Source organism: Arabidopsis lyrata (genome assembly GCF_000004255.2).
Source record: "Arabidopsis lyrata subsp. lyrata unplaced genomic scaffold ARALYscaffold_8, whole genome shotgun sequence".
Classification (NCBI taxonomy): domain Eukaryota; kingdom Viridiplantae; phylum Streptophyta; class Magnoliopsida; order Brassicales; family Brassicaceae; genus Arabidopsis; species Arabidopsis lyrata.
This window is the reverse complement of record NW_003302548.1, coordinates 12,726,181-12,745,934: the sequence shown is the minus strand read 5'-3', so window position 1 is coordinate 12,745,934 and position 19,754 is coordinate 12,726,181. Positions and strand designations below refer to the sequence as shown.

The 19,754-nt window shown below is 36.1% G+C and overlaps 3 protein-coding genes and 1 long non-coding RNA gene across 8 annotated transcripts; 2 read left to right on the top strand and 2 right to left on the bottom strand.

Annotated features, from left to right (window-relative positions):
* The first annotated feature begins 1,495 nt into the window (after window positions 1–1,495).
* On the top strand, window positions 1,496–2,257 carry LOC110225873. Its single transcript, XR_002330018.1, has 2 exons — window positions 1,496–1,915; window positions 2,082–2,257. It is a non-coding gene; the product is annotated as an uncharacterized LOC110225873 (long non-coding RNA).
* Window positions 2,258–2,726: 469 nt separating this feature from the next.
* Window positions 2,727–4,449, top strand: LOC110227484 (agamous-like MADS-box protein AGL97). The gene has a single exon (XM_021021765.1). It carries the CDS (start codon window positions 3,004–3,006, stop codon window positions 4,174–4,176), a length of 1,173 nt encoding a protein of 390 aa, XP_020877424.1. The 5' UTR covers window positions 2,727–3,003; the 3' UTR covers window positions 4,177–4,449.
* Window positions 4,450–4,489: 40 nt separating this feature from the next.
* Window positions 4,490–9,692, bottom strand: LOC9301787 (protein GAMETE EXPRESSED 2). Of its 5 annotated transcripts, XM_021021757.1 has the most exons (17): window positions 9,519–9,670; window positions 9,105–9,440; window positions 8,683–9,024; window positions 8,253–8,579; window positions 7,960–8,166; window positions 7,826–7,881; window positions 7,609–7,750; window positions 7,201–7,509; window positions 7,000–7,124; window positions 6,669–6,886; window positions 6,348–6,575; window positions 6,024–6,253; window positions 5,715–5,953; window positions 5,481–5,637; window positions 4,977–5,110; window positions 4,802–4,893; window positions 4,490–4,713 (listed from the first exon to the last, which is right to left on the bottom strand). In XM_021021757.1, the coding sequence occupies exons 1-17, from the start codon at window positions 9,586–9,588 to the stop codon at window positions 4,641–4,643; spliced, it is 3,285 nt and encodes a 1,094-aa protein (XP_020877416.1). In that variant the 5' UTR covers window positions 9,589–9,670; the 3' UTR covers window positions 4,490–4,640. The 5 variants fall into 5 exon arrangements, with proteins under 5 accessions (XP_020877416.1, XP_020877406.1, XP_020877410.1 ...); XM_021021747.1 differs by having other exon boundaries at window positions 6,348–6,886; window positions 9,519–9,671; XM_021021751.1 differs by having other exon boundaries at window positions 9,105–9,670.
* A 7,358-nt stretch (window positions 9,693–17,050) lies between these two features.
* Window positions 17,051–19,144, bottom strand: LOC9300038 (protein DETOXIFICATION 55). The gene is made up of 2 exons (XM_002863916.2): window positions 18,784–19,144; window positions 17,051–18,672 (listed from the first exon to the last, which is right to left on the bottom strand). The coding sequence occupies exons 1-2, from the start codon at window positions 18,988–18,990 to the stop codon at window positions 17,233–17,235; spliced, it is 1,647 nt and encodes a 548-aa protein (XP_002863962.2). The 5' UTR covers window positions 18,991–19,144; the 3' UTR covers window positions 17,051–17,232.
* Between the last annotated feature and the right edge of the window lie 610 nt (window positions 19,145–19,754).

Below are 19,754 nucleotides of genomic sequence, written 5' to 3'. Positions count from 1 at the left end.
CGTTGGAATTCTCACTACAACACTCTATTGCGGCTGATTGAGTTGTTTTCTTGTATCGTCGAGGTTCTCGAGTATATTGAGAATGAAGGTGTGGATGACTTGAAAAGACGTCAAGCACATGGTCTCCTGAACTATTTTCATAGTTTTGATTTTGTGTTTTATTTGCAAATGATGATACACCTTTTAGGACTAACAGAGAGCTTGTCAATGGCGCTTGAAAGAAGAGATCAATATATTTTAAATGCTATATCATTGGTGAAATCAACTAAGAGACAACTTCATAATTTTAGGGATGATGGGTGAAATTCTCTCATGATGAAAGTTTCTTTGTTTTGTGAGAAACATGAGATTGAAAAGATTGAGATAGAAGCAGATTATGTTGACTCAAAGAGACCAAGAAAAAGAACAGGAGTATCAAATATGCATCACTACAAGATCAATACATTTATCCTTTACCTTCAAAAAGTAGATTGAATTGTTTAATTACATACATTGCATATCATTATCTCTAGATTTTGTCGTTATTAAAACTTCCTTTTATGTGTTTGAATGTCGTAAAAAAAAAGGCTTTTCCAGAATAAAGCATTGTTACTTTGATGCAATTGTGGGTACATGAACAAAGGGAGGTTGTGGTTCTTTAAGCCAATCTTGTTCAAACATTCAATTTGGACTTGATCATATTCAATCCCTATTTTGATGTGCTCTTCTTTTTTCTTTGCCTAGTTTCATTACATTTTTTCTTCTTCCTTCTTGGTAAAGAGTATTTGCGTATGATAAAATCATGTTAAAACATTTTCCTTGTCTCCATAGTTGTTTTGACTCTTTCGTGGACTTGCAATGTTGATGTAGGAACTTGTAGAGATGATGGAGATTACAAAGTTAAAACAGTTGCCTCAAGTACTTGCAACCTTTCTTTGTGATTTTGGAATTTTTACTAACTATCCCATTGTGATAAAAATCTATTCATTGACGAGTGTTATGAAAAGCTCGATAATCTCTTTTTGTTAACCAGGTCTTGTTGTTGGACCTTATGTGATAGTAAGCACAAAAACTACATCTTCAAAGTTTTAGAAGACCAGATAAACAATAGGACGTTCCAATAACCTTTTATAAAAAAAAGTTGAGAGTATTGAATATTATTTGTGTAGCTCAAATGTATATAGTATCATGGCCATGTATGATTTGTCCTAAAATAGTATTTTGAACTTTTCTAGTTGTTTCATATTGCTGAGAGCTAAATCATGCTTTTTAATAGTCCTATTGTAGTTATTTTGGTCATAGAGATTCTGATGTATATAATTACATGGTAACTTGGTTGGAACTTACTTATTGCATTTTGTAACCGTTGCGTAAAAGTGATACTATTTTCTTTTGTAATTGGTGTTTCCCTCTTAAATATATTCCTCTGGAAAAATCCAACTCCTTGATTCTAGAACAATTTTTAATCCTTTATCTTATAAATCACAAGTCACATGGCTAAAATCCTTTATTCTAATTTAAAATTACAACAGAATAAAAATAAAATCGAACTTCGTTTTAAAAAAAAAAAAATCGAAGACCCTTTCCCCTAAATGATCGATTAATTGACAACTCAGCTACTCATGTTTACAAAATAATTAATAAGCAATTTTATCATTTCCCTCTCCGGTTAAAACGCCTCTTTTTCAATCTCCACGATCTCCACCTTCCATGATCTCAACTTCCTCTAATAACTTCTTTAAGATCCAATATAAAACTTACTGTACTAACTAATTTATTTCTTCAAAATTACTCGGCAAACTGTTTATCAACAAATTTTATCTTTTTATCTTCCAAATGATTTGGACCAAATCTTACAACGTAAGTTTTTGTATGTCCTACTAACTCTTTACACCTCAAACTGGATCATCCATGGCCGCCTTCTTTCGAAAACAATGTAAGTTGTAGTTAACATTGCATATTGATCTTTGAAACTAAGACATTTAGTACATGTTATAAGTTTTAAAATCGCATTTTGCTAACTTTTACATTTTCATCTATATATTCATGAAGCCTCACTCCTCAAGTCTCTAACTCTCTCTGTTTTCACTTATATAAATCAGTGACAACCCAATCGTTGGCGGAGACCAAATAAAACAACTAGATCAAACATGTACTAGACGTCAACAACGATGAAGACGTTGGCGAGAAACAATAAGGATGGACTTAGATCTAAAAGATTTGATCGTCTGGAGGACGCAAAGCTCTCGCATGAAGAGTTCGTCATGGTCAAAACAGAGCCCCGTTAAGAGTGGAAAGAACGTATCCATGTAATTACATCACGGCAATGCACATCTTCTTTTTTTCTACTCTTCCAACACCCCTCTTTATAGTTAAAGACATTAAAACCACAAGACATTCTCATTGAAGATAGAAACTCTGATTATCATCAATTCTAATAATTAACTCTTCTTTTGTAATTCTCCCTCAAATTTGTGATAATTTTAAATTGCTTTCTCTGTTTAGATATCAATATTTGGAGAATTTTTTTTTTGTTAAGATTACGGATTGTATTTATTTCAAATACATTGTAATAAGAATTACAAATCCTAAATATTAAATTTAAATTTATATTAATAGTGTTTTGTGAAGATTGTTATTGTTGTTTTTCTAAAAAAATTGTTAAAAGTAAAAAAGTTATACCCGTTCATAGCACGGGTCAAAATACTAGTTTATTTATAAGAGAAAAGAAAAAAAAGGGGGAGAATTCTGGTGGATAGTTGGGCTTACGCCCATACCATAATATTACGTTCGATGGTTTACTCGGTTTAGTAAGTTATGTGAACCGGTAGCGATTGAAATCAAATTGGTTTTAAGACGACATAGGTTTGCTGTGATACTGATACATAGTCGGTTTAGGAGGATAATGTTTCCTTATTTATATGAGAGACTTGTCGCCTATTTTTCTCCACACGCAGAAAACTAAAAAACACTACTCTCTCCCTCTCTGAGTTCTCGCTGTGGTGAAAATTGAGAAAAATCAGAATGGTGAAAAAAGGAGGCACGAGGAGGAAGATTGAGATCAAGAAGATTACGAAGAAGACTTCTCTCATGCCTATTTGCACTAAACGCCGTGAAGGTCTCTTTAGCAAAGCCTCTCAGCTTTGTCTTCTCTCCGGTGCACAAATCGCTATCCTAGCGACTCCTCCTTCTTCTGAATCCAACGTATCCTTCTACTCTTTCGGTCACTCCTCCGTTGATGGCATTGTCTCTGCTTTTCTCTCCGGACAACGTCCTGTTCCTGTTCAGGAGGATAACAAAGCGATGAGGGAAGACGTTGGTATCTGTTTGACTCGTAAGAATCTAGGGTTAGGGTTTTGGTGGAATAACGAGAGCCTTCCCAGATCGGAGAATCCCCAAGAGCTTAGTGACGCCATCGATTCCATGTGGACGTTGTTGAGTAATCTCAAGGAATTGCGTGCGGAGGAAGCTTTAGTCAGTACACAAGCTTTAGTTAATGATCATGAGGACCTGAAGAACAACGTGAAGAGAATAATTGTTTCTGACCACGGAGCTCATGATCAAACCCTAGATCTTCAGTCCACTTCTGCAATTTGTTGCATCCCTGATGATTTACCTGAAAATTTCAACGAGATTACTCAAGAGCCAGATCAAACCCTAAATCTTCAGTCTAGTAATTCTGCAATTTGTTGCGTCCCTGATGAATCACCTGCAAATTTCAACGAGATCCCAGAAGAACAAGATCAGATTCTCTCGATTTGTGGAAGTTTTTGTGTCACGGACAACAACAACAATGCTTTAACTGAAGTAAACTTGGATTATGATCAAGACATGGATAACAACAACAACAATGTTTTACCTGAAGGAAACTTGGATTATGATCTGGAGATGGATATTGATTTCGAGACTAATTTTGAAAGATCGCTAGATGATTGGTTTTCGAACAACACTCATCAGGAACTTCAGGAGACTACTACTGCAACTCTTTTGACCAATTCCGAAGCTGTAGTTGATGATCATGTCTCTGTTGATGATCATGTCTCTGTTGATGATCATGTCTTGGTGGATCCAAATCTTTTGTCTGATTTTGAGGGCCTTGAAGATTCAGATTTGATGTTTCAGAGATGTTTGGATGGAGATGATCTACGATTCTCTGATTTTTTCCACGACTTTGCAAACACTATTGCAGCACTTTGAAGATAATCTCTCTGCATCTTCTTTCAAATTAACTTCTAGTTACTTCTTTATTTGTATGTATGTTTTGGTTATGTTAAATTTGGTTAGCGATATGTCTTATTGATGTAACGAATGAAGTGTCTGGTTTGACCTCGATCAGTTTTCCATATATGAGGGAAATTGATCGAACTCAAACTGGTTCTGCTTCAGTTTGGTTTAGTGATAACATTTAAGTTCTGGTTTCATGTTTTGTATTTGTAGTCTACTCGGATCAAAAGAGGAAATATCTTTAATCAACTTGTTGCTTATCTTATCTGGTATTAACTTTGGTAGCTAACCAAAATGGTAATTAATATAGAATCAGTGAGTATTTACAACAAAAGCTTAACCAAAAAGCATATGTGCCTAAGCAATCTCTGCCTTTCTTCCATGAGATTCTTCCGGACATTGGTTGATGGCTTAGATTCATCAACTTCTAGCCTTGTCTAGCTCGAACGGAAAATGTTAATCTCTGGCGACGACTGCTTACTCTGGTTGCCGGAAGTTTCACCTATGTGTCTATACCAGCAAAGAAATACACAAAACACATTACATTTCCAAGAATGGATACTATTTACACAATTAAACCATTGCCCCCAAAATATACCTCTGCTGCGTATGGCGATGCCAGATACTCTCTAGGAGACAACCAGTGATTGTTCTTGTTGAAACATTGCTGTTTAACAATTCGGCATTGTCCTGCTCCAGAAGAGAGAGTAACCTCTTTATGCTTGGATACAACTGGCTGTAAGAATATACATGAGAGATGAGTTTTTAGTTACCGTTGGTTTCTGCGAATTCTTTTCGCTTCTTCTCTCGTGTACGAGAAGAAATGCACATTTGCAAGTGAAGAACAGAAGCAGAGTAGCGAGAGAGAATACCACGAGTGACTCCACCACAATCACAGATCCTAGAACTGCGACCAAGTGACAAAGGTAGGCCTAAGAAACTATACCAATCCAATCAAACCATTTTTCCAAGCAAAACTAAAAGTGACCATTCCACACCACTCACCTTACTCTTTATTACATGTACGTTCAAATATGCGCTTAATATAATCTTCATGTTTAAAATGAAGAGCCGAACTAAACAGATTCAAACTAAACAAAATCAAACCAAGCAGAACCAGATTTAACCAAATAGAACCATCAAGAAACTAAAAAGCTTAATTGAAGCCAAACCAAAATCAAACCATAGTTCTTTTGGTTATATAATTTGGCAAGGTTTTTATGAAACAGAGTAAACCAAACTGAATGGAACCACTACCAAGTGTTTCATAAACGTACCATGGGCTCCAAGGGAACTCAAGGGTCTCTTCCTAATGAGGTTTACGCGAGCTTTTGCATGAAGAGGCAATGAAATTCTCTCGGTGCAGTCTAGGAAGCACCCATAGTTCCCCATGTCACTAAGTTTCAGGGTCAAGACCGCTCCGTTCTCTCCTCCCTGAGCAAGATTTGTGATGATAATATACATATTAGGAACCAAAAACATTTAACTGAAAGATCGACAATGGAATTTACGCGATGGAGCAGCTGTTGCATAAGGTCGTTGCATTGCTTTATGGTTCCACGAAACCTAATCCCACTAGCTTTGACATTCACGTGTTTAGAAATGGCGGCGTAAGTCTGAATTGGCTGCCATTGGAACATGTTTTTGAACTTAAGCTCTGTTGAGTTTATAAGCTCTGACGGTAAGTTTGTCAGCAGAAACCCGTCAGTGACTTCAACGGAAAACGTTACTAAGAAATGAGATTCACCACCTGACATTTTGCTTTCATCAGTCAAAAAAAGGAATGTTCTAGCTTGAAAGTGACCAAGAGTGAACATTACCAGGGAAATTAACAAGATCTGGATCTCCAACTGAGAAGTTGAACTTGTGTCTTTCCGGGTGAAAGATAAGTGACTCACTCCCATTACTCTCCAGCATTATATATTGAGGAACATTAATAAACGGTGGATCATTTACGGGTTCAACGAAAACTGGGACATCCAGATGATTGATCCCATTCTTGTTCTTTGTGGACAGCCGAAGAGAATCAACACCAGCAAAATTCTCATTTCTGAGGCAGGCAGAACCAAAGAAAACAAAGTTGAAATTAGCAAAATCTGAAACTCGCTTATGATGCCAGAGAGTATCCGTGGTTTCATACATACCCGAGATATTGAATCGACTGAAGTGCGGGATTGATAACTCCTATTTGTCCCTCTAAGATTAAGACTTTTCCATCTTCACCTCCATTGCTAACTGAGAGTCTTCCACTTGCAGGAGGTCTAAACTGCATCAACATGGGAGACAAAATGACCGATCCCGAAAGGGCTTGTACTGTTACTGAAATGTTCTCCAGCAGGTCTGAGTAGCTTATCTCCAGCCCAGAGAAGCCACTGTAATAACATTCAAGAACAGGATTACTATAAGTGAAGTGGAATATTATTAAGATAAACTTATGTAAGAAAGAAAAAATGAAGAATGCTTGCCCATATCTAGGACTGATTAGATCTTCAGTTGCTTGCAAGCCGCCGGAAAACGAGACAAACTGAGGAGGAGCAGTAAGAACAAAGATGTATACTGTAGCTGCGGCTAAGTTTCCATTGATATCAGCTATTGTATAGAGAAAGGAGTCATTTCCTGAAAAATCCTTGATTGGCGTGTATCTAAGGACGTTGCCATCTCTCAGGAGAGAACCATGACCTGGCTAACATTCCAAAACCAATAGAAAATAACAGTTTAAAGACAAAGATTTTCTAACCGTCAAAGGATTTTTAACTATCTGCAAAACATAGAAGAAATGCAACATTCATTCCTCACTTGTGAGAAACCGAGCATGCTCGCATTGTCGCCAGCAAAATAGTCGTTTTCCAGTGGATTGAAAGATATTGACTCATCTTCCCATACATTGACTGGATCATCATACGCTCTTGGAAAGTATCCATCTAAACCATGGCAGAATCTCATAAACATGCAAACTAATAATCATATATGGTGAAAGAAGAAAAGTAGTGGACTTACTGCTATACACATTAACATCAAAGGGGCAAGGTTCGATATGTTTATTGTCAAAAGATATGCACATTCGGTAAGTACCGACCTCCATGGCCAAATAGCTACCAGTATATGTCCCATCATTATTATCTACAAATTCCCATGTAGTGAAACTTGATGTATTAGCTGAGGTGATCTCCAACTTTAACCGAGATGACTGAGATGGTACAGGATTGTAGAAGCCATCCAAGAGCAACACCACAACGTCATTCTTGATTTCCTTTGGCACTTTTGCATTGAATTGGGTCACACTACATGCTGCCACATTCACTTCACCTAAAAGAAGAAAGAGTAAACAAGGAGAACATACATTTCCCAATTAATAGACACAATCTACATATGGAAATATCTAAATTATGGTATGGAGTTTGATACCTGCATATACTTCCTTAATGAAAGGCTGGCCTCCATTGAGAACTATGTTTCCTGATGATATAAGAATTCTATAGATCCCACTCCTTTTTGGAGTATAAGTTACGTCAAAAATACTCGCTTGAGTTGGTAGGCTGCCTGAAGCCTGCGAGAAGGAAACTACATTAAGTCTCTAGGCCTAATCGAGTATGATAAGCACATATGCAGATAATCTTCTTACTATTCCGCCATGTTTCTCGTACAATGGAGTAGCAGTTTGGTGACTTGATCCAGTCCCTAGTAAATCATTGTAAGCCACAAGTGAAGACATCAACCAATAATGAAAGTAAGAAAATCAGTAAAATATGTTTGTACCATTGAGAGCCTCTCTTGGCTGTATAGTTGGCAAAATAAATGAGGAATCAGTCTCTAGTACGATTCGGACCTGAAGTCTATCCACTTGGATTGATGAGGGATAACCATAAGCATCTTTCAAGTAAATAGAGAACGCAAGAGACTCCCCAGCAATAGAAGCATTAATCCCTGAACCATTAACTATACTTCTTGATCCATCACAATAACCTGTCAAGAAAAAAAAAAAGAGAAATGCTACAGAGAACGTTCACCAAGAAGCATCATACCATGGAACAGTTTAGGCAAACACTGACCTATATATACTGTATACAAATATGGCATACTAGCGATGCTCTTATTGTGTTTCATATCAGAAAGAGTAAGCAAGAAATTTCCTGGTTCAGATAGGCTGAAAGACATCAACTGAATCCCTGGCTCTACATACTCAAACTGGAAATCTGCTACCGGTATGGATAAACCCGTCTCTATTTCCACCACATCAGCATCAAATTCGTAGAATCCAGAAACAAGGTTTCCGAATCGATCTTTCTGGTGTAACAAGATCTCCATTTTGGAAAATATTTGCCATGTGTTTAACTCTGACTTCCATATACTCACACAATTGGAAACATCCAAAGGTCCTACACAAAACCAACAAACATGGACAAGATTTCTAAGCTTAAAATCCACATGATAACCGTTGTGAAACTGAGAAAAAGTATATGGAACCAAAACCAAAACCACCTGAATTCACCTCAAGAGGTAACGGAACACCATTCAATGTTTGGCTCTCCTTCTCCACAAGCAATAAGAATTTTCCAGTAGTAACAAGAACAAACTCAATGGAGATATAACCAGATTCAATCCATCTGATATGTGTGATATTAAGAACACCAGCAGCAATTGAACCATTTTCATTAAGAAGAGACAAAGAAAACCCCTGAAACTCCATCTCCTTCCCGGAAAAAGATATGTTATTCCCGAATGCATCCTTCGGAAGAATCAAAATTGATGCATTCATCCCGGCTTCAAACACATTTGCAAGACCCATCCAAGAAACAACACTAACAGATGGGTACATCAACCCTTCACAACATATAAAAACTCTTTTTTAGTAACTTTCTGAAACTCAAACTTGAGGAACACCAAAATTTAAGAAACCGAACCTGGTTCGACTTCGAAATGGAGCGACGAATCGAGGACTTTGAAATTCTCGTCGTCTATAACGATATTGAAGATCCCAACCATGATTGGAGTAAAATAGATCTTCCAATTGCTAATATCTTCACCAAGATCCAAATAAACCCCAGAAATGTACGAACTGTTCCCAATTTTTGCATTCACAGTAACCGTAGGCTTAAAAGCTCTCTGACCTAATGAAGCGTTTCCATGGCTATCGAAATTTCCGAGAACTTTGATTAAAATTTCAGCGATTTCTCCAGATTTGAACTTGTTCTTATCATTCGACCAACTGAAAGTAAATTTCGGGAGACCAGATTCATCTACGATAAGAGAAACACTCAAAATCAAATCCCGTCGAGTAAAATGATAGTGAAGAGAAAGAAGAAACATAAACGAACCTGTGGATTCTGAAATTGAGATTGCAATGAAGAAGAAGAGAGTTAACAGTGATGCGAATTTGATCGCCATTGATAGAGAGAAACTGTGTCGATTGAAGTTTTTTTTGAGGAAGAAAGCGCCAACTGCTCTGATTTTTGGGCATTTTGAATTTTTTTTTTTCTCTCTTTGAAAATCAAAAACTTCTGAATCATTTGATCGATGGATAGAAAATAGAACACGTGTCACTGGTACAATATTAACCGTTCGATTTCATTATTGTGGTTTGAGGCGGTCGTGGAGGAAATTAGGAAACCACTCTAAACCGATTTTTAATAATACTTTATTACGAGAAAAACGACACGCAGTGCACATCAGCGGCTATCAAACGTCAAAGGCTTGCGAATCAAAGGTTCGGTTTGGTTTACTTCAAAACCGGTTTAATCAAACCTATTATAAAGTAAAACCGAACAGTTTTATTTTCAAAAACCATAAATTTTCGTATTAATTTCACCAATTCAGTGAGTTTATTTCCAAAACCCTAGTTTAGGTGTTGTCGTGTGATCGTCTACAAAACTTCTCCGTCGATTTCATCTCTATTTCGAGGTATGTGCCCAAATTTAAATCATCTCTTGTGGTTCAATATCAATTTGATTTTGAGTGACTTTTTTAGCTTCTCATATTCGTTTGTTATATCCTCTCAAGCTCAAAGTTTAGAACTTTGCTAAACTCAAACTCAAAAGTGTAGTACTTTTCGCAGCTAATTTCTGTCTTTTGTCCTTACATCTTTGGTGATACATTGTGGTTTTGACACTCCATTTGAATTAGTTCAACAAAAATAATGGATAGAATCAGCAATCTACCAGATGAGATCATTTGTCACATTGTATCTTTTATTTCGGCAAAGGAAGCTGTTTTAGCATTGGTTCTCTCAAAGAAGTGGCAGAACCTGTTTACCATCATACAAAATGTTGAGCTTGATGAGTGATGACACAGTTGAGAATCAAAGGAGTTTGATAGATTTCTTTTTTTTTTTTTTTTTTTGATAGATTTCGTTTGATAAATTTCTTGGATGATGTATATGTAGTGTTGGCTCTGCCTCTTTGTTCCCGCGTTAAGACCTTGTCTCTAATATGCCAAAAGGGAGTTGATCCAACTCAGTATGCTCAAGTAAACAGTCGTATATCAGGCTCCAAGACACCGCGCTTCAACACATTACATATACGACTATGTGGTCTTCACTAAAGACGATGGTTAAGTTGGACCTAGGGACTCGCTTTACAATTGATCGTTTCCCTAAGAATGCTTTTCTTCCCGCCCTTAAGACTCTCAATATTGCTTGTTAGAGATGATAGTGCGTTTGAAAAGCTTTTTTTTTTTTTTTTTTTGTATGAATGTAAAATTTATTCACCAAAAAAAGACGGTTTTACAATAAATGCAACAGCAAGCTGAAAAAATCTGAGTTTTTGAGTGAAAAGCTTCTTTCTGCTTGCCCTGTGCTTGTGCGAATAGGGACAGGATTGATTGGGATGTATTAAACCGGCGACATTAAAGAACCATCATACTATATGTTGAGTCACTTATGATTCAGGGAGTTCACTGATTTTGTGTTCAGACTATTGGCTTTCTTGCTTTAGAAAATGTTCAGACACTTTACTTGACTTTTATTTGATTTTCTCTACTGATATTTTTCTCTGGTCTTGTCTTGAGGATATTAACATGGAATTTTGGCTCAATTCCACGAGCATCCAGGTCTAGTTTTAAATATGGAACATTGGAACTTCAAAATATATAGTTGAGTTTTTTCTTCTTCCTCTTCTTCTCTTATGCCTTGTGGATGTTTCGAGTCCTTGTGTTCTCGTCTTTTCGTTTTTTTTTAATGGTTAAAGTCATCACAAGTGCATGTCATCTGCCTTGTCTTGCTCAATTTTGTTAGCGTGCATCTTAAGTTCCATAGCAAAATAGAATGTTCCATTCCAATCGTCTTTGAGTTCATGAGGACAAAGATCAACGTGTATAGCTTCTTTTTTTCTTTTTCTTTTATTATAGGTTCTTGTTATATCTTCATTTCAAACTCTATCCACTCAAATGCTCACACGTAAAGTTGTTTTATTAGTGCTTCACCATTGATTTTATTTTGTACAACAATAACAAACTCATAATTGTGGTGTCAAGTTTACGCTTGAGCCTTTACTTCGTTCTTGCAAACCCGGCCCGGCCGTGAATTGACCAGAGATCGGTAGTAGTAACTTTAACAAATTCCTTTTAATAGTAACTATTATAGATAAAATTGGTCGAGCCAAAGTGTTGATGTAGACAAAAGAAAACAGTGAAAAAGATGAAGGAACACGTGTTAAGCAGGGCACGTTATGGTACGAACAGAAGGTAATGATGTTTTTTGAGGTAAAAAACGTCAAACCTCAAAGGTCTTAGTATTTGTTAACAACAAAGGAAACAAAACATAATGTGTCTCTCTCCTTATCCCCTCCCCACTCATCTCCTTCGGGCTTACTTTCACTACAACCAAATATTTTATGAACCATTCTTGGGTTCACCCCTAGGGGTGAACCATTGTATTCACCTCCTTTGCTTGTAACCAATGATTGTGCCATGTCACATAATACTTAAATAAAAGTTAAAAAATTAAACACACAAATAAAACAAAATTAAAAAAGAAAATCATTAACAAAAAGATTGATTTAATTAACGCCGTCGTCTCTTCGTCGTTTGTGTTAGCATTGATACGTTAGGGTTTCGATTTGTAGGTTCATTAAAATTTATACGAAGCTTTCTTCTTAGGCTCCATCGATTTATTCCACGGCCATTGATACGTCTTCAATCGTTTGAAGAACCGTGAAGACAAGGAAAAGACGGCGACGACGGTTTTCCTTGGCAATTTTATGATCTTCATCTTCTGGGATCACAATTCTCCAGATCTCTTTAATTTTCCATGAACCTGCAATTATTAGCTTTCATATAATTTCTTATCAGTTTGAGGTGGTATAAGAGTATTACTCTCAACACTACAATACGTAACTTTTCCTAACCGAACAACATAGAGAACAAAGTTAGAAAACAAGAGCTTTCTCAAAATCAAGTTTTTGTTTTTGTTTTTGTTTGTTATGAACCAGATCCTCGGTCCCGAAAGCAACGACAGTGGCAACCTTTACCGTTAAGAGAAGTCATACCTTCAGCAGCCATAAAGTGAGCTTACAGGAAAGCAACACTTTGTGTTCATCCAGACAAACTTCAGCAAAGGGGTGCAAAAATTCATTAGAAATATATCTGCCAAAAGGTCTTCGATCTTCTTAAGGTAGTTCATGTTCAGTTACACCTTTTTACACAGTCTCTGAATTGGTCATTCTACAATTTGGAATGTCTTAATTTACTAATAAATTTTAATGTACCTGCAATTATCAGATTTCATCTAATTGCTTACTAGTTTGATTTATTTTAAACTCATCAGCTTATAAAGTTGTATGCACTATTTATTAAGAAAGCAACATATATTACAATGATTTTTTCTTCCGTCTGTTTCTTGAGCCAATATTTTTGTGTCAAAGTATTTCAAGTTATTTTCTACTTGTATTTATGACGAAGATTCTTTTTGGTCTGGTCACAGTCATTTGAATTCCTAGATTGTTAATTATTATGACGATCGATGAGTATTGGGATCAAACCTTTTTTTTTGCTTCACCGTACGTTTTTCAATGAGTGGTTTTTTGTAATTTGGTATTTTTGCTAGCAAGTCTTCTACGTATAATAACATGAAAACAACATCTAAAGATGTCAAAGACAGTGAAAAAGTTTTTGGATCCGTAGAGGTACGTTGATCATGATTATAAATCTTAATCTTGGATTCATTTACATCAATTTTTGTGTTCACTGATTTCTTAAAAGTAACTATTATAGCCTATTTTATATATTACGGTAGTTGTTTTGAATATAAGGTAGTCTTTGATATGATTTATACGATATAGTATATATATATATGCTAATATTAAAATCGTTAATGCAGATTACAATGGAGAGTAGTCATTTAAATGGTCATGAAATTGTTCGTGATAGTCATTATGGATCCATTTTGCAAGTCTCGGATGAATCTGGTTTGTTATGTCAAAATTCAATAAGTGAAGACGAAGCTTCAGTTAGTGAATTTGAAGAAGAAGATGACATAGCCAACAAAGACGATTATGTTCAAACTGAAGAGGTTGTTGCTTTAGAAGAAAACAAAGTGAATGAGAAAAAAGATGAACTATGTATTGGAATGGAGTTTAGTTCTGATGAGGCTGCATATATAGCTTATAAGCAGTATGGAGGCAATCATGGTTTCAACGTAAGGAAACAACGGAGGACGAAAAAACAAGAGAAGGTAGTAAGGCTTCTTTATGTCTGCTCAAAACAGGGGTATAGGAAAGAACCTAAGGTCATAAAATCTTATTCACAACCAATCACACGGTGTGGTTGTAATGCTCATATGACTTGCTACCTTCAGAAAAGTGGTTGTGTGCAAATGAAGATGCCTTTCACTTGCTTAAGAAATTGGAGGGAAAAAAAAAGGAACTTGTGAAAGCTAATGCATGGATGCCCCGAAGTTCAGATGTTGCACTTGTAGAAGAAGAAGAAGAAGAAGAAGAAGAAGACAAGGAAGTTCCAAATGCACGTGGAATAAAACGAAAAGCTCCCGTTGGACGACCGAAGAACAAAAAAGTTGGACTCCATGGTCGATATCTGGGTGTTCTTGAAACGAAAAATCGGCGTACATCAAAATCATCAAGTCATGCTACAGCAAAGAAACAATTATCATTTCAGGTATATCATTTTTCGTTTTAGTTTATGTCCAATTTTCATCGAAATGTGACTTTATATATATACTAATTATTTGAAAAAAATTGATAACTGCTTCAGGACTCTACTGATACTCTAGATACCCAGTTATCTGTTGCTACTACCACTCGAAACTTACATAATGAGTCATCTCTTTCACAATTACTCCAGGTAAATACTGCATTTTTATTATTTATAATTGAGTTATTTATCATTCTAATAATTTAAAGTTTTATATTTTGTAGGAATTTGACAAGAGTCGTGGTGGTCCATAGTAAAGCTATGTTATCATTCAAAACAGAGCTATGATGTTTTATTTATTAATATGATCTTTTAAAATCACGTTCGTAGCACCAAACTAGTTTGATTTTTCTTTTCTCTCTTGTGAAATCACTTTCTTGCAAAATCGCATCCAAATTATTTTATTATTTTCTTCTTGTTGTTTTACTTGGCTTTATCACTTAGAAAGCGTTTCTTCATAACTCTGTTCTGTTCTAGAATTTGTGTTTGCTTTGAAAGATATTTGAGAGCATTGGAGAAAGACACTTAGAATAAACTCATTTCATTACCACGCTTCTTTTCACAACAATACAAGCTCATACTTATAGAAAACGACAACAACTACTCTAGTAACCACTATTGAGATTCCGATCAAATAGAAGATTGAATCCGTCCATCATCCACTAGTTCTTGAACATCGGAGGTTTCGCTCTTCAACGAACATTTTAGATTTGGGTTCCTCTCTCCGTAACCAGATCGATCATATAGCACAAAGCAATTTCTTCAACAAGCTCCTGAGAAACTAAATCAAACCACATTAGTCTTCAACCAAATTTCTAGTTAGTGATATCCACTTGGGAGAAAAAGAAGAAGAATGTAAAATGAACGGATGACTTTTACAAAGGTAGGACGTCGAGAAACCAGAGACAAGAAGATGGTATAAGGTTGACTTTATCATTTAAAATACCTTTGTCTTTGCTCATAAATAAATGCAATAGGTAAAGAACAATAACAAATTTGAAAACTAATTGCAGGTAGTGTTCATCTCTGATTTTTTATTTTTTTTAAAGTTAAATTTCATTGTGTGAATATCGAGATACGCATACGTGTGTCTATATACACATAATACAATTCCTATTGTGACTTGTAAAAGGCTACAATCTGATGATGCTGAAACTTAGAAAGTTTAAGTTATGTCCATTTCATAAATCCTAGATATTAAACATACCTGATCAGTTAGGTAATCATTAGCTTGTTGGTCGAGAAAAGATCGGGTTTTCATTTACTTGCATACGAAGCTGTCTTCTTAGGCTCCATCATATCCTGTTTATTCAAAGAAGAACATGTACGAAAAATTGAACAAGTTAGAAAGAGAAACACAAGCAATATTAATGTTTTTTTGAAACACTAGCAAAAATTGAAAAAGTCAGGTTAACAAGAGAGACAACCAAACCAAGTAATACTCTTATACCACCTCAAACTGATAAGAAATTATATGAAAGCTAATAATTGCAGGTTCATGGAAAATTAAAGAGATCTGGAGAATTGTGATCCCAGAAGATGAAGATCATAAAATTGCCAAGGAAAACCGTCGTCGCCGTCTTTTCCTTGTCTTCACGGTTCTTCAAACGATTGAAGACGTATCAATGGCCGTGGAATAAATCGATGGAGCCTAAGAAGAAAGCTTCGTATAAATTTTAATGAACCTACAAATCGAAACCCTAACGTATCAATGCTAACACAAACGACGAAGAGACGACGGCGTTAATTAAATCAATCTTTTTGTTAATGATTTTCTTTTTTAATTTTGTTTTATTTGTGTGTTTAATTTTTTAACTTTTATTTAAGTATTATGTGACATGGCACAATCATTGGTTACAAGCAAAGGAGGTGAATACAATGAGGGGTGAACCCAAGAATGGTTCATATTTTATTGGCTAATATATTTAAACTTACTTACCATTTCCTATTAATTAATCTTAACCGAAACAAAATAAATTTCACATACAAATTTTCTTGATGCTGTATTCAGTACTAATCTTGAACTACGTTATATATATATGACTGCTTTGAGAAATTCATGAAAAAAATCTATTACAACCATATGTACGTAGTTTTAACAAAAAAAGGAGAAGACCATGTGTACGTAGTTATATTCAAATACAAGAAACGGCTTCAGGTATGAAATTAGGCAACTTATTTATTCATTATCATATATAATGAATAATGCTATTGAAAATTATTTATGTCAATTTATTTAATAAAATAATTATTTGAAATTAGTTTTCTCTGCTAATGATTATTTCTATCACACATTTTTTTTTAATCTCAATGACATATACAAATTTATAATATCTTCATCTACTTTTAACCACATTAGCATACTAGTTGCTTATTCGCATTACAAAAATCTAAAACTACTTTGGATTGAACTGAATGAAAATGAGAATAATATATTTCCATTTAAAGGTTTCTGAAAGTATGATCTTAAAGCTATAGTTGTTGTGAAAGATAATTAAGGTGGGAGAAAAGAAGCGAGAAGCTACAAGGACACTAATATGATGCCTATTTTGGTATGGGTACACATGCACATGCTTGCACATGTGTTCCGGCCAATTAGCTCTTGTTTTTCCATGTGGTTCGGTATCTCTATATACACTCATGCACCCAATATATATTTCACGTCATGGTCACTAGCCATCGCATCATATAAGTCTTCATCATCCAATCCATGAACCCACTCCCTTCAATAATGCAAAATCTTCAACATTTTTGTGTTTCATAAAGTTTTACATTGTGTCCTTGTCCAAGGAAGACACTTACATAAATGTATACGTTTTAAAAACAAAAGGAAATCATTGAGACATAAATGGAGATGGTATGAAGAACAAAAAGAACAGAAAAAAACTGTTAGTGTAGACCTTCTTCGCATTTGACAATAATTTGATCGACATGAGAAATGACGTTTTTGCCCACCAAGTCATGAGCCTTCAAGGACTCTTTGTTCCAATCTGTGTTATAGACAACGATCAAAATGGAGATTGCACAAGCTAGCTGTGCCCCAAGCAAACCATAGCATAGGCCCATGAAGCCTAAACCCCACACAAACGCTAAAACAACAGCCACTGGTGCTCCAACTACATAGAAGGCGTAGAAATTAATCTTGGCCCCTATACCTGGCCTCGCACTGCCACGTAGGATTCCACAGCTAATGGTCTGAGGACAGTTGGCAAGCTCACAAGCTCCTATCACCGGAAGAACGGCCGCCGTCAGCTCGAGGACAACTCCGTCCGCCGTGAAAACTTTTCCCCAAGCTTCTCTTCCCAGGGTGGTCCCCACAAGTCCAAACACTGACACGGCCATGGCGGCTCCGACCGCTACTGCCGCCGCTGTACGTGCTTTCTCTGGCCGTCCTGCTCCTAACTCGTTGCTTACCCTTGTGGAAACCGCGGCAGAGAGGGCGGTCGGGATTGTATACATCAATGACGTCGTTTGGATCACGATGGCGGCCGCTGCTAGCGCCACCTTCGGCTCCGGGAGATATCCGGCAAGGACCGTCATGAACTCATACCACCACCACTCCAAGCAAACCGCTATACAGCTCGGGACGGCGAACTTAACCAGCGTTGACCACACTTCATCTACACCGGAGTCTCTGGAACCAGACAGCATCAACGGCGTATCAAGACAAAGAGACTTAGAACTGGTTTTGTCGTTGTTGTTGTTTTCCAAGTAGATGTAGCAAAGGAGAAGCGACAAGGAGATAAAGTTGGTAAGAAAAGAGGAGATGGCGACTCCGGCGACTCCAAGAGAGATGTAAAACGTGAAGAAAGCGGTAATGGGAAGATGAAGAAGGACGGAGACTAACGTGCACCACATCAAAGGCCAAGTGGTGCCTTTACAACGTAAGTAAATACGTAAAGGGTGAAGGAAGCTATTAGCAAGAAGATCAGGCAAAGAGAAGGAGCAATAGAGAGATGCGACACGTGTGATATCTTGTTGTTGGCGGAGCATTAGCATTAGAGGCGTGAGATTTAGCCAGAGAAGTGAGATGGGAAGAGAAGCTAAGAGAAGGAGAAATATGGTTCGCTTGAGGGTTAAGGAAGCTAGTGAAGGGTTTTTGGAACCGATGGCTTGACCACATAGTGGTTCCATACCGGTGGCTAAACCGGAGAGGACGGAGTAACCGGTTATGTTGGTAAAACCGACGGCTAAGGCACCTCCTGCGAGCTCGAGGCTACCAAGACGGCCCATACACACGACGGAGGTCATGTTCTTTAGGTAGTTTAGTATGCTCATGGCGGCCACCGGGAAACTTATGTCCCAAATTCTCTTCATCTCCTCCACCACCTTTTAAAAATGTTAAATAAAGAAATTAAATAATAAGAGAGGATATATTTGAAAGACTCTAGTTGAGAGAGAAGTATACTAAGAATAGAAATTTCAGATTTAATTTAGTACCTCGGGCATTGTCGGGTTGTACTTGTGTTGGAGATTTATGAGACGTGAATCTTCTTCGACCACCATTGTTAGTGTTTGTTTATTGAGATGAGAGATTTTTAAAAATATGAAGAGAAGATGCCATTTTATAAAGAATTTTTTTTGTTTTGTTTTGTAACATGGAGTTTGAGTTTGGCATGGTGGGGATTCCCAAAATATTGATGTCATTATTTGTTATCCATTTTCATTGTGTGGACTCTAATATGTATATACAAGTATAAATACAAATTAACTGTAGATTGAGAAAAATACAGGATTAAATTTGAATAGAGCATAAAGGAGTTAATTGAGATGAGAGATTTTATATCAAAGTTCGAGATTTTTAATATCAAAGTACGACTCTCTATCCTACATTTTTATTAAACAAAGTATTTCTTTATTTTTGGTCAGAATTAAACAAAAGAATTTATTGACCTAAAAAAAGTACGAATCCAAATCTGATTTTGTCGTACAAAAGCGTCACATAAACAAACGAAAGTATAGGCATGTGGAAATTTAAAACAACAAAAGAAGAACAAAACTCAAATCAAATCTCTTCTCAAGATTCTGATCAAATTAGTACAAAGTTCCATTTATGATTATCTCTTTATTTAATCATCAAATCTTCTAGAAGTAATTTTGTTGAGAAATTGAGTGTATATTTTCTTTGATTATCGGAAAATCATATAGGGAATTTAAACTAGTGTTCGGAACATACAATTGTTATCCACATGCATTTACCGTGAAACAATATTTTGCCTGAAAAATCGATAAACCAATAGATTATCATCACTTGATTACGTATCGAATTTGCATTTATTCGAAGGAACTACTCTTTTATTTCGTCCGTGAAAAAAATGTTATGTACATGCATCGTTATAATAACGGAGTAAAAACTATTATGAATATTTTTGAAACTTTGTGTGGTTAAAAAATTATGCATTGAACTAACA